This window comes from Yamadazyma tenuis, chromosome 1 (genome assembly GCF_029203305.1).
Source record: "Yamadazyma tenuis chromosome 1, complete sequence".
In the NCBI taxonomy this organism is placed as follows: domain Eukaryota; kingdom Fungi; phylum Ascomycota; class Pichiomycetes; order Serinales; family Debaryomycetaceae; genus Yamadazyma; species Yamadazyma tenuis.
This window is the reverse complement of record NC_089461.1, coordinates 2,092,454-2,106,771: the sequence shown is the minus strand read 5'-3', so window position 1 is coordinate 2,106,771 and position 14,318 is coordinate 2,092,454. Positions and strand designations below refer to the sequence as shown.

At 43.5% G+C, this 14,318-nt stretch overlaps 5 protein-coding genes and 1 non-coding gene across 6 annotated transcripts; 1 reads left to right on the top strand and 5 right to left on the bottom strand. All coding sequences in view use genetic code 12, as the record gives it.

The window, feature by feature from the left end:
* Positions 1-167: 167 nt before the first annotated feature.
* Positions 168-4,703, bottom strand: GDB1 (bifunctional 4-alpha-glucanotransferase/amylo-alpha-1,6-glucosidase; the record flags this gene model as incomplete). The annotated part of the gene is made up of 1 exon (XM_006688406.1): positions 168-4,703. The coding sequence occupies one exon, from the start codon at positions 4,701-4,703 to the stop codon at positions 168-170; it is 4,536 nt and encodes a 1,511-aa protein (XP_006688469.1).
* Positions 4,704-4,803: 100 nt separating this feature from the next.
* PSN45_001021 lies at positions 4,804-4,895 on the bottom strand. The gene has a single exon. It is a non-coding gene; the product is annotated as a tRNA-Arg (tRNA).
* Positions 4,896-5,266: 371 nt separating this feature from the next.
* On the top strand, positions 5,267-9,187 carry PSN45_001020 (uncharacterized protein; the record flags this gene model as incomplete). Its single annotated transcript, XM_066157571.1, has 1 exon — positions 5,267-9,187. The coding sequence occupies one exon, from the start codon at positions 5,267-5,269 to the stop codon at positions 9,185-9,187; it is 3,921 nt and encodes a 1,306-aa protein (XP_066013668.1).
* Positions 9,188-9,223: 36 nt separating this feature from the next.
* On the bottom strand, positions 9,224-10,204 carry PSN45_001019 (uncharacterized protein; the record flags this gene model as incomplete). The annotated part of the gene is made up of 2 exons (XM_066157570.1): positions 9,224-9,651; positions 9,733-10,204. The coding sequence occupies 2 exons, from the start codon at positions 10,202-10,204 to the stop codon at positions 9,224-9,226; spliced, it is 900 nt and encodes a 299-aa protein (XP_066013667.1).
* Positions 10,205-10,266: 62 nt separating this feature from the next.
* On the bottom strand, positions 10,267-12,642 carry CDC53 (ubiquitin ligase (cullin) of SCF; the record flags this gene model as incomplete). Its single annotated transcript, XM_006688404.2, has 1 exon — positions 10,267-12,642. One exon carries the CDS (start codon positions 12,640-12,642, stop codon positions 10,267-10,269), a length of 2,376 nt encoding a protein of 791 aa, XP_006688467.1.
* Positions 12,643-12,859: 217 nt separating this feature from the next.
* Positions 12,860-14,131, bottom strand: PSN45_001017 (uncharacterized protein; the record flags this gene model as incomplete). The annotated part of the gene is made up of 1 exon (XM_006688951.2): positions 12,860-14,131. The coding sequence occupies one exon, from the start codon at positions 14,129-14,131 to the stop codon at positions 12,860-12,862; it is 1,272 nt and encodes a 423-aa protein (XP_006689014.1).
* Between the last annotated feature and the right edge of the window lie 187 nt (positions 14,132-14,318).

The following is a 14,318-nucleotide window of genomic DNA, read 5'->3' as shown; positions in this document are numbered from 1 at the left end:
CGATCCCGGAAATAGGCTCGAGTGCCTTCAGCTTTCACAGAATATGTTGTACAACATGTGACGATGTTGACAACACTATACAAATCCTACTATATGGGACGGCTGGTCTCGTTGCATTTATAACCCTCTATTCTCTGCTTGGTTTCTACTCCTCTATTCTCTATACTCTATGCTATATCGAATACACGGTAATGCCGCTTCCAAAGATCGTAGTATAAATCAAGCAAACAGGAGGTCGACCACGCTTGTGAAGGACTCAGGTCTCCACACAACTCTCCATCTTTATTGGTCAACTCTGTGAGTCCGGCCCAGTCACTTTCCCGGATCCACTTGATGTGTCCCTGGATTTTCTGGTTCAAATCACCAAACAAAACCTGCTCGTCCGCAACCTTTTTGTACGTGAACTTCAAGTATGCTCTCATGAAATATCCAAAACACCACACCCATTCAGGTCCTTGGTGGTAGTTTCTGCCCTTGGCCGTAGCAAAGTCGGTGCTGTCAACGGAATTGTAGTAGTCAGGACGATAGTTCCAGTCACTTGGGTCCAAAGTTCTCATTCCCACTGGTCCTCTGATGATTTGGTCCGCCTGTTTAATGGCACTGTAGCCTCTACCGGCATCAAATAACTCGGGTGCAACGGTCATGGCAATCGCAAAGTTGGGCCGCAACTGGTAGTCTTCATAGGGCTTGCCCGACCGGTACAAGTCCTTATAAATACCTCTTCTATTGACAATGCTTGGATCAATATCGTACTTCTGGTCATCATCTGCCAGAGTTGGAACAAAAAAACACCGTTCAAAGTTGCTCTGTACAAGGTCTTCCCATTCTTTAAATGTTATAGAGCTACCATCGGCTCTTTCCACCTTGTCGTAGCTGAACTTATCGCCTAACTCGTTGACAAATCGTAAAGCGCTCTTCAAAAGACCTTGGATCTCTACCGCAGCCCCGTCTCTAGGGGTTCCAGGGTACCCTTTGTTTCCGGCCAATGTGCTTTCTCCCATTTTATCCATCCAGGTTCCACAATTAAATTGTTGGCCTCCAAAAATTAACCCGTTGCTCCAGTCAACGTTGATCTCGACGTTGAACCCGATATCTTTCATTTGCGAGTCCAAATTAGGTCCAGCATTGGCTTCACGATACTTAATTCCCTTCGCGTGTCGTTGAAGAATCTCGAAAATCACTTCTCGAATGGTGCTTTCATAACTGAAAGCGACTGGATCGTCATAAGTAACGTAGGTATCATCTAGAGGAAATCTTCTGGAGACTTTTTCGTCCAAAATTTCAATTCCGTTGGGAACTTCCTTGATATAGTCTTGAATGGCTTGCAAGAAGAACCAAGCCGCATCCCTGGCGTTATATCTGGGGTTTCTACCGGCATCTAATAAGTTGGGAATAAGCCCGTGTTTCAAGGTCTTTGCAAACCCGAGAATATGGCGTTTTGCATCTTCGTGTCTCTCGGCCACAATCAATAAACCTCTAAATGAAATAAACACATCACGTCCCCAACATCTCATGTAGTCATTGGAAAAGTGAGGTAAGCCGGCAGCAAGACATGGTATTTGCTCAAACGGAAACAAAGAAGTGTTGTTCATCTTTCCCACCATTTGGATTGATGTCAACGCCAAACTTTGCACGAAATTGGTGGCTCCTTGAATTTGGGAGCTCAAAAGTCGGAAACTCCTGAACCTACATGCTTCGTATGCAGTTCCTACCACCAAGGCAAAGAAATGGGGTCTCAAAAAGTATGGCACGTCGCGAATGGCATCTACTCGAGATCTTAACCAATCCAAAAACTTTCCTAATCCTTTGGAGTTGGTAGCATATTTGTCCAATCTGTTGACAACATAGTCCAAAGCCCAGGTTCCATCTCTCAAATGGTCACTGATGGGGTGAGCAAGCTCGTTCTGCCAGATTACCTTCTTCAACACCGAGATCCACCCCTCAAAACCACTGTATACCAAGTTTCCATAATTCGGAATGCTGTATGTACCTTCTTGCCCCCCACTGAAATCCCGTTCTTCAGGTTCACATCTGTACAAAATAGCATTCAAGTCGTACAAGTCCAAGTCAATAGTAGAGGCTATTCCACCAGTCTTGACAAATTCGTCAAGCTTAATGTCGACTCCAGGAATATAAGTGGAATACACGGCAATTGACCCAGGAATGAAATCGTCAGTCACTTTAATAATAGAAGTGTCTCCTTCATACTCAATGGCAGGCATCTCCAAGCTTTGGAGCTTAGTGGGGATGGCTGTTAAGTATTTCGAATCTTTTTCGTAGTCGCCCGTCTTCGACAAGCTATGCGCAAACTCCAACTTCACCTTTGTTTGAACCAACCTCACAGGGTCTAGGACTTGGTGAGAGTCACCTTCACCAAACTTGGTGCGTGCGATCAAAAACCACCCTTTACCAGTTCTAGCATTGTGACGTTGAATAGTAATATACTCACCTTCATGATGAATGTACATCTCGTGATCCTGAAGAATGTCTTCACTTTCTCCTGCTAATAAATTTCTAATGTGATGCAATTTCTTCTTCACATCTCTAATCCCCTGATCAGGTACGTACTTGTACTGTCTTTCTTCTCCCACGACATCTAATAACTCGGGGTAACCCTCATCGTAACCAAAAACAGATCCAATTGCAGAAGAACAGAAGGCCACCAACGCAGCATTTGGCAAGGTGTCTTCAACGCTTCTCTTCTGAGCAGGAGTCTCATTATCATGAGTGCAATCCATGAATAACGCATGTGGGGAAACATTTGTCAACACTCTGGGAATTGGCAACTTTGAGTCTTTGGGCTCCTCAGTTGCTGGATACGCATACTCATCCAATGGCAACCAAGTAAAAGACCCAAGAGGTCTTCCACCATGCTTGTGGACTAATCTTGATAATTCGGCAACATTCCATGCTTGCATAGCTTCTCTAATAAGACTGTTCAATCCAAGCTTTTCAACAAAGATCTTGTCCATTTCCTCGGATCCACTGAACAATTCTGCCACCACGTACAAGTCTGGGTTGACATTCCTGGCAGCATCCAATAATGCTTCTCCCACATGCAAAGGGGTTGAATGGCAGTTATCAATTCTAAATCCATTGAACACCCTAGCACACTGCTCTGTGTACTTGGTCATTCTCTCCCACAAATAAGGAGAGTCTTCAGGACCTTCACCATAACGTAACTTGACACAGTCACTCCAAACAATGACCTCACGTCTCAAATAAGCCTTGGAATCGCTGGATGCGAAATCAACTAACGGGTTCCCTCCCCAGATCCAGCCATTATTGGCCAAATGGAATACTTGTCCATCGGGATTGGTAACCTTCGTAAAGTAGTTTTCAATTAAGGCCGAATCAGAAGTGATCTCGCCCAACTGAGGACCCCCGCTATCCAATCTCAAGTACCTAATACGGTCTTTCACCAGGTTCTTGATGGTAGTCACATCAGCATCATAAGCAGCATACAAGTCGAGGTTGATTTCATCCACTATCGACGAGGCCTTGTTTTCCAAAGTATTAAATTCAATATCGCCTATTTTGTTGTCAAATAAGCTCGAGAGAATCCCCAAAAACTTGGCTGCATCAAGCTGGTTGCTGAACCTGTCTTCCAAAACTACACTCGCATTTTTGTTACAGATCTTCAACACATATTGGGACAACTGCTTCAAGTTGTTGATGTCAACATCCCCAGGAATAGCCACCGGCTCGACTTCGCCGTTCTGGTAGAAATCGTTGATATCACTCAACACTTTCTGCTTGTCAAATACGAAGAACTGCCACAAGTTGAGCGGGACAAACACGTTCGCCTGAACTCCTTCCATGATCGCATCCAAGTCAGCCCCGGACTTGATCTCTGTGGGCAATCCAAGCTTCTTGAGGTTGTCTGAGTATTCAAACAACTTCAACTCTAACTCGATAGCTGCACGTAAATGAGGGGCGGTGACCTCGTTGTAGCCGGCGTCCGGGTGGTCCGCAAGCCACGGCGAGTTGTTCGCGGTATGGTTCAACACCACATCTGTCAACAGCATCAAACTATACTTCTCCATCAAGTCGCCAATAAACTTGACTGCCTGCGCATTTGACTCAAATAATCCGGGATCGAACTTCAACTGGTCGAGAATCGAGTACGGAGAGTTGGATTCTCCTCTCTCCTGAAGCGGCGTGAAATGGATCATGTTATAGCCTTTATAGCTCACTTCGCCGAAAAAGGCGTCCCAGTCGGACAAGGGCCCGATCCACTTCAGAACCACGCTCTGGATATTGATGGAATTGAATGCCACAAACGAGTCCTTGATCCGCAAATTGGGTGGTACGTTGAAGTAGAACTTCTTAGTCAGTTGTGGTTGACCTTCGGGGTCTTCAAAGCCAATGTAAAAGTTGTAGACACCACTTTTATAGATAGGAATGCTAACACGGATGTCTTTGTGGAACGAGCATTCGATGGGGAACTGGCGGTATGAGTCACGAACGAAAGGCACGGTACCGTCGGTGACATTCAGGTAAACGGTTCCATTTTTTGAGACTCTGGAAGCGGCGTTCATCACCAAGTCCAACTGGAAAATCACATCACCAGGGGTGTAGTTTGGGGGCAAAGGCACAGAGGGTAATATCAATACTCCCGTGTTGGCACCGGTATTATCGGCGGTGTTGCTTATGGGCTCGCCATCATCGGAGAGACGAAGTAAGATCCGTTTGGAGTTCATTACTTCCAGTCTTTATCTCCTGAGTTGCTCTCAAGAATGCGACTTAATTTGGCTGAACCCTTTCTTGTCGGGTGCGAAAAAAGAAGTGCCAAAAAAGAAGCTTCCCCACCAGGACTCGAACCTGGAATCTTCTGGTTCCAGAAGTGGTTACATAATCGTAGCCAGACGCCTTGACCATTGGGCCATGAGGAACGAAGCTCTGATGATTGTTTTTCTAATTGGATTATCTTTTGCACAACTAATCACTGCTTAACTCTTTAGTCAATCAAATTGACTTCTAAGTGTATTTAGTAAAATAATGTGTGGAACGTGTAGTTTATGGTAAGTGTGACACAAATTTTCAAGTTTTCGATTTTTGAAATAGACTCTTCCAAAGATGCACTTATGAGATTTCCAATTGCATCTATGGGATTACGTTCAGAACCACATAATTCCCTCGTCGTGACCATTCCAATTCAACTGCTATTCATGCTGTATACATATGCTACTCATCCCAACCGGTCTGTCATAATTGATAAAATCTCATCACTATCGATTATCGCGAATTCTGCTGCTCGCAAACCATGTCCCTTGGATTCTCTCTATATCGAAGGGTAATACACATTTCCAATGAGCTCCCGAAGCTTATTCCCATAGGCACACTCCACTTCTACAACTTACCGCTTCACCGGTCTGATTTGGGAGGCATACCATGCGAAATTGATCCTTCACTCGATTCAGTACAAACTAACACCAATATCTGGAAATGGCTAGATATCGATCAGTTGATCTTCTTATGTGAAAACAATTCCAATTCGATCCTCGCCGATATTCAATTTCTTATGATCTATCGCTACATTATGGCTACGTACAAGATCATTAGGTGGGGGCCTATGGTTATTGCAAAAGTACGCATTTTTGCAGTTCCTGAGGATATTGATGGATCGCAGTATTTTAAAGAATGGAGGTCCTCGAGACCAAGACACCTGAGTATAGAGAAGAAATTCCGTGAGAAGTGGCACACCTTGATCAGCCATATTGATTTTTCACTGGAAAGTTGGGACGGTTTGAAGCTAGATTCTCTTCTTTTGATCCCATGCTTACAAATTCACCTTCCACTAACCCTTAAAACCACCGACTTGGGCTTCGAGTCTGACCCTAAGTTTCATATAGAACGGTGGTATAACAGTCGACCTTTTGGCATAAATATCGCCGGTACCTCCGACACTGCTGTTCAAAAGGTATCTGCTGCTTATAACAATATTCCTTCTCCTGATATCTCCAAATACTATACCAAGTCGAAATCGGTCAGTTCCAGTAATATTATTCCTTCGGCGGAGGAAGTGATTGTCAATCTTGTGCATAACATGCTGGAGGGGAACAACTCGATTCCAGGAGTGAAAACGCAGCTTTATCCATTCCAAATCAAGTCGCTTAGTAAGATGTACGAAAGAGAATCGTTCCCTGAAAAAACTGTTATTCCTAACTTCATCGAATTGAACTCTGCTTCTTCTGGGCTCAAGTATTATTTTGACATTATAAACACCAAGTTCTTCTGGAATCCAGAAGTGTTTCTGCAACCTCGAGGAGGAATTCTTGCTGAAAATATGGGACTTGGTAAAACTCTCATATGTCTCAGCTTAATTTGCCTAACCAAATGGGAGCTTTCCACCCTTCCTCATGACACCCTCACAATACTTCCGGAGGAGCAGGTTCCTCATGAAACGACTTTTCATCATTTGAAAACTGCCAGGTTCAAAAAGCTAGCAGACCTTTGCAAAGAGTGCATAACTCGCAATTCCTTGCCTTGGAAGTTCTACAAGGACGATCTCCCTGAGTCTGTAATTACTAAACTCAAACAATCCCCTGGGAGTTTCAGGATCCCGTTGGAAAACTCCCTGTATGTTTCTCCCTTTAGCATCCAAAGAAGCAGAAGATCCGAAAGACTCAAAGATTTAGATCAAGAATTACCGTTGGAGGGAAGGTCTTTTCGAACCTTATATTTTTGCAACACCACATTGATTGTGGTCCCCGACAACTTGTTTCACCAGTGGAACACCGAGTTAAGAAAGCATATTCAACCACACTTTCTACGGAAGCTTTTCATTTCCAACCAGTTTAAGAAGCTCCTTGTGTCAGAGAATGGGGTGTTTACTAATGAAGTGTACGAAGACCCTATTCAACTCATCCAATTTGATTTAATAGTCATTTCCAACTCGATCTTGTCCAAGCAGTTTGACGAACGAGATGATACACCTCTAATGAAGATCTTCTGGAAGAGATTAATAATAGATGAAGGTCACAGTATGACTTCCAAAGTTTCCCGAGCAGGACTTCTCTGTCGTGAAATGAATGTTGAAAGACGGTGGGCCGTGACAGGAACTCCAACGTCGGGGTTGACCAGACTTCATATGGATGAGGAAGATGAGGAGGGAAAGAGTCTTGAAGACTCTCCTTCCAAGAGGAAGAGTAAGTACGTGGTGAAAAACAGTTTCAACGAAATAGACGATTTGATGAAACTTGGAAACATTGTATCGAATTTCCTCAAGATCGAACCGTTCCACTCCCAACCCAGGTTGTGGAAAACCCTAATGATTAATCCGTTGTTATTGAACTTGTACGGGTCTACCACCAGTTTATCCAATTTGTTAGACGCAATTGTCGTGAGACACTCACTAGATGAGGTCGAAAGAGACATAAAGCTCCCTCAACTTCATCATGTGTCTGTTTTCTTGAAGCCTTCGTTTCTCAATAAATTATCGATAAATATATTCACAGCTGTATTGGCTGTGAATGCGGTTTCTTCAGAGAGAAAAGATATAGACTACATGTTTCATCCGTCCAATAGACAGCAGCTCAGAAGATTAATCACAAACTTACAGAGAGCTACATTTCATTGGAGTGGTTTCAAACAAGAAGACGTAGAAGCGTTGATTCATGTGTGCAAAGTATGTCTAGAGAAAAAAGGGCCTGATAGGCTGTGGGCATATAGTCCAGCAGATCGAGCCTTATTGAAGAAGTCAAGAGATATTGCCCAACTTGCCCTTGATAATCCTAGATGGAGAACAATGTCTCTCTTACATGAAATGAACTTTTTCATAGATGGTTTACCTGACATCTTCACCAAAACATTTGGGATTGGGGTTCTCAAATCAACCAATGCTGAGGGTGTTGAGAATGATATTGGTGTATTTGGAGCTCCTCATCTACATTGCTTGCAGGAGTTTTTCTACAAGAACAGATTCATGAATATGAACGATGGAGATACGCTTTTAGAGAAGTTGGACGCAGTCTCCAAACCTTTCTGGTCCAATTATTGGGAAGATACCATGAAGAAGAACAACCAAAAGTTCAATAAACCTGATAAAAAGGAAGAAGCAGAACCTGCTTCTGCTCCATCCACCCCTAAAAAGAGACGAAATTCCCTTTCGAATGCTCTGAAACCCAAAAGCTCTAAACCTAAAGGTAAGTCAAGTTTGAATGACCATATCTTCATAGAAGCACAGAACTCCAAGAGCGAACTTGAAAGAGAGGATGGTGAAGGTTTGAAAATCACTAACGAAGTCAATACTCTTCATTCTCTTGCCAAGCATAACATCTCCTACGAGTCTATCAAGAACTCTATAATTCTTGGAACAGCTTCTGCAAAACTATCGTATCTTTCCAGTAAGCTATTAGAAAACCAACAGAAGAAGATCAAGTCAATCGTGTTCTTTGAATTTGAAGATAGTGCTTACTACTTGACCGAGTTATTGGATATTCTTGGGGTCAACTACATTCTTTATGCTACATTCATAAACACCACTCATAGGGCAGAAAATCTCTCCGAGTTCAGCAATTACAATAGTGAAGACAATGGTGGTATTACCTTGTTAATGGACTTGCGACTTGCTGCTCATGGTTTGACTATCATTGCTGCCACAAATGTGTACTTTATCAGTCCCGTGTGGCAACGATCTGTCGAAGCTCAGGCAATCAAAAGAGCTCATAGAATCGGACAAACTAAAGAAGTTCATGTGGAAACACTAGTTTTGGAAGACACTTTAGAGGAAGAAATCTATAAAAGACGTTTGCTGCAGCAAGAAGAGAAAAATGATGGAGAAAACAAGAAAAGGTACGTTATTGATGATACGGGGATGCAAGACTTTATTCTTAGACACCGTTTCTTGCCTATGGACTCAGAAACTGAATATGCACCATTTTCGGCACCGACAAATTCACCACGCTCATTTGTTACAAGGCAAGAACTCGATGACCCATCTGGATTAAACCAACATGAGGATACTGTAGTGGATGTGAATGGCATTATGACTAGAAACTGGAAAGTGTTTGCTTTCAACTCAGACAATCTCAGTAAGCTCAATTCGCTCAAGAACCAAAAGATCACCAAAGAGTACATGAAAGACCAGTTCATAAAGAACATGGCCAGCGAGCAGGATGCGCAAGAGGTTGAGGCCCCAAAGGTTAAGAAAGAACGTCCTGCAAGAAAAAGCGTCAGATTTTAGTATGACTTATGTATTAATGTTACAATGAAGGGAGTCTTATAACTCCCTGACGATTAAAGTGCCGTCCAATGACGTCGAAATCACTATGTTCTCCGAAGGATGGAATGTCACATCAAGGGTTGAGGCCTCATGACCTTCAAACTTATTAAGAATTCTTCTGGTTACGACGTCCCACACGGTAACAGTTTTATCATCAGAACCTGACGCAATACGTGAACTATCACCACTGAAACAAGCACGTATCAATTTGTACTCGTTACCCGATGGAGCACCATCGTAGACGTAGGGGCTAGACCGTGAAACGTTTTCAGGTAGAAATTCTTTGGCATTATAGGTGCTTACAGCTCCGCGAGTAGAGCGAGACACAAGCATCGAATTATCATTGTTGATATCCAACGAAGTGATCGAGTCAATTGTACTGGATGTCGTCCAAAGCAGTTTGTCGGTGGCTCTGGTATCGTATGCTTGAATAGTTGGGTCAATTCCGGAAAAAAAAATATTCCCCAGGCTGCTTAGACAACATGTCCATACTGGGAACTTTGTACTGATCGTGCTAATTGAGTTCTTCTCTCGAAAATCCCAAAGCTTTACTGTCCCAGCATCATCACATGATGCTAGGAGTGTTCCGTTGTACCGAACCTGGTTGATTATGGTACTGTTCCTATAGTTTCTTATTTTCTGCCCCGTTTCTCCATCCCATATAGCCATCGTAGAGTCGGCACTGCCACTTACTATATTGCCGTTCATCCAGCATACCGACGTAACAGCCGCCTTGTGGCCTCGTATGCATCCCAAGTTGACGTCGTTGTCGTCAGTAGGAAGTTTCCATATGTTGATGGTCTTATCATCACCTCCAGAAACGATCAACTCCAGATTGATGGCAGCAGAGTACACCGGTCCTTGGTGGCCCTCGAGTACCACTGCTCGGTTGTAGAGTATCTTACCGCTGTCAACATCGTCAGATACTTTCAGCAATGCCAAATTGTTGGCTATCTTCTGTTTCTTCACCACAGACATTGATTGGGAAGTATCTAAATCGCAATGCGCGATGAAGTACAAATATTATACTATTAGGTGAATTAAGCTACATATTCATAGATACTGTTGTCGATACGCTTCATGTAGTTCTGTTCGATCAACAAGGTAATCGTCTTCTTGACGTCTGTGTTTTTGGCATGGAATCTGGACAACGACTGGGTCACCACTTCATTATACAACTCAGGATGGCTGATGGTCTTTCTGGCCTTCATGATACGGACAATACATGCTCTTAAGTAAAGTTGACGACTTTCGCTTATTTCCTTGGATATTTCATCATCTTCTTGCCTCTGTTCACTCTTCAACGAACTTACAAAGTTTACCTTCAACTTTCTAGACTTGTATTCATCAACAATGGTGAAAGTGGTATTTGGCTTGTTCTGATTCTGAGGTCCTGAAGGTGATTGTTCAAACAATTTATACTTCACCAAAGGTGTGATTTGGTTATCAAGTAGGTGTGGAGGACACCCGACTACTTCTTGCAACTCACTAAAACTGTATGTCTTCCTGTCGTTAAAGGCCAATAAAATCAATAACTGGACGTTGGTGACAATGAAGGTGAAGGCAGGCTTACCCTTTCTAGATAAATTGGCCTTGATTTCGCTTCTTCCGTGATTCCACAACCAGTCTAATTGTCTACCTGTATGTGCTTTTGTGTATAACTCGGTGAAGTTATCTATGATATCTTGTAAATCCTGAGGAAACTTCACCACATAATCAGGCTGCTTGGAAAACGGCCACATGGAGGAAGCCAAGATTAAAGGGGTGAAATCCTTTAAAGATGAATCGATCTCCACCAAATGGTCTCTCATTTTCATCTTCAAATCTTCTGAAGACTTCATGTCAACGAACATCTTGTTCATTTTGCTGGTGTACTCTAAAGAGTTCTCTTCCTGTAGTCTCTTGATGACACTTTCTTCCAATTCTTCACTCTTACTGGTATTGTTGATTAATCTCTTTGCCAACATACGCCTATAGTTTTCTTCAAATGCATCTTTATCTTCAACAAACTTGAATACTATCATCAAGTTATCGGTATTCATGTCGTAAGTGTCAGCTTCTTTTGAACTTGATCTTAAGAATGCATCGGCATACCTGGCCAAGATTTCTGGGGTCTTGGAGCTGGACTTGGGGTTCACCAACGCAATGGAATTTTTGTTGACAAAATGTCTACAAGCATTGTCCAAAGCTCTGATAAAGATGGGGTCCTTTTCAAACGCATCATTAACAACGTCATTGAACTTCAAGTAAACCAGTATTAAGCTGTGGACGTAAGTTTTGGGGTTGATGGGGCCATTGGACTTCTTTGCCTTCGTAACGGCTGCAACTTCTTCATTATCGTTATTAGTAGACTCGCCTCCTTTCTTGATCTCCTCAATGACTTTGATGGCATCATTTTTGATGTACCGCTCCAAAGATTCAGCCAAAGGCTCCAAAGTGGATGGAACTCTTGACATCAACTTGTACATTCTTTGGATGTGTTCAAGTTGGTTATTTTCCAACAAACTGATGAACTGATCGTACATCTCGTTGGCATGGTCTTTGATCAACACCGTGTTCAAGGTGTCCACCAAGGCCTTTTTGGTATGGTCCTCTAAGTAGTTATTGGACCGAGAGATTTCTTCGTTCAATCGGGTTTCACACTTCTTCATGTAGTCAACCACATTATGTTCGGCCAAGAACTCATTGCTTTCAAGTCGGTAGTATTTTGCAGTTTCTTCAAGGAACTTCTTTTCAAAATAGTTGATATAAACCACCAAGTTGGCTTTTTTCAAGTCCTGAGTATCAACTCCCAAGTACACTAAAGACTTTACTGCTGATGAAATCAAGTTGGTATCGATGATTTCATTGTTTCTTTGACGTTCAATCTGATCCATAATCTCCTCAATTAACCTATCGGCATTGTTGACAAACATCTGGGCCTTCCACTGTAATACACAAAGGGTGCTCACGTCATAAATATCTCTTCTTCCGTCACTTCTCTCCTTCTGTACCCAATACCTATTCATATAGTCAAACACATTATTCATGTACCCGGCCCCAATGGTGAACCGATTGAGTCTGCGGACATAGAACTCCAAGAATGATTCGTTGGGCTCCTTGCGCAAACTGGTAATAAGCTTCACTAAATACTTTTCCAATTTGCTGTAAATCTCAGAACCGGCAAGCGAGTATGAGTTAGTTGTGGCAGGATTGGTGGGACCCGTGTCCGAAATGCTTCCTCCGTTACGGGACTTGTTTGTACAGTAGTTGTAAACGGCGGTGTAACAGTTCATATACACTTTCGAAGTGACCCCCTGGTCTCCCAGAGATCCTAGGATTAATCCGAGACTTGGCTGAATAAATGCCCAGGTTCCATTAAGATCGCTGGAGGCCGGGAATGGTATAGGACTCCCAAGAGGCTGTTGTTGCGACATGGCACTAATTCTGGTTATTTTTCGTATCTGACGGGCGCTGTCAATGGGATATAAACGAGTTGACGGCGATGTGGAGTGTCAAACAACCAAAAGGTGGATATGATTTTGTTGATTTCAAATGCAACTGCGCGGTTTTCTACCACTACCAAATTTTGTGCGTACATTAAAAATCATGATGCTCTACCCGTAATGGAACAGGAAATGCTATAAACGGCCCTTAGTCTGTTCGATGACCTGCCACAGTCACCCTGTCTACCAATCTAATGATACTGATGGTAAACGTCAATACCCAAAGATTGAGGACAAGAAATAAAAACGCTGCCAACCCCCGCTGCCTCCTGCAAATTGATGCTACCGTAGGGGTAAAAAACAGAATTGTGCTCGATGATGATGCAATATCCTCATCTCTATCACTTTGACAGACCCATTCATCTTGGTAAAGCGTGTTGAAGGTCAATGAAAGGTTGGCAGAGGAGAAGATGATGAACAAAAGGTCTAACATGATAAGCTTCATCTTCCCCAACGGGTCGCGTAGTCCCAAAGGTTTACCCGTATACTCGTCGTATGAAATGTAGGCCACGTAAACAATGGCGAGACATTGCACCACGATGGCCATGATCGTACTGGGCTGTTGTTCCACTTTGCTGCCACCGTATTTGTGGTTGGAAAACTGGAAAATAGTGCACGCAAGTCCCAATGCGCAAGCGGAGAAGAAGATGATCATGATCCGAAGCATAAGTGGAACTAGCGGGTTCACCACGAATATCCGCTTGAGCATAGGGAACAAGTCTGCTCGCTTCTCGGTCGACATCCAGTATCCAGCCTTTGACCGGACTCGGGGATTGTCTTCGAGAGATCGAATAGGTTCCTTTCTGGTGAAGAGGCTTCTGAACCACCACCGGTGGCCCTCGCCCAGAAATGTGTCGTCATCGGTGGACGGGGTGCCCAAGAGGGCAGTCTTCAAGCGAACCTCACCGCCCCAGCTCCCGTCGAGTTTATTTTCAAACACCGTGTGCTTGTCAAACGATAAAACGTCATGCGAGTAGGTATTGGGCTGCTTGATTGAAGTCAAAAACTTGTGCCAATTGTTGTCCATGGATCGTACGAACGGATCGTGGGCAAATGAGAGGTAATCATCTTCGTCCCGCTTGGTTGGGGTGGTGGTGGTGTTGCTGTGGTTAGCGGGGTGGTCGGGAAGATATACCGACTGGGTTGAAAAGTGACTGAGCCGGTTGGCAGCATGCACATCGGTTTGGTTGATGTTAACGTTTGTGTTGGTGAGCTGTTCTTTGTAGTGGGCTTGAGATAAAGTGTCTAATACATACACTGGAACGAAATTAGGTTTGTGGCTGTACGAAGAAACCTTGGATGTTTCAAACGGATTTGTTGCGGTTGACTTGGAGTCGGTGTCACGGTCCTTGGATTGAGATACAGGCTTGGGCAGACGCACCAGAGAGCCATTGGTGACGGCATCGTTTTGGTCTGCCATGGAAAAAGAGCCGGTTGTGATAGCAGTTTTGTTTTGTTGCGCAGGCCGCGCATCTCGCTGCAATCAAGACAGAGCCAGGTTACACGGATATGGGGAATTGTAGAGAGCCGATGCACAAATGATGCTAACCAGGGAAGAAACAATACCTCATTGTTTTATCTGATCACCCATATGGTTGTGTCTCTGC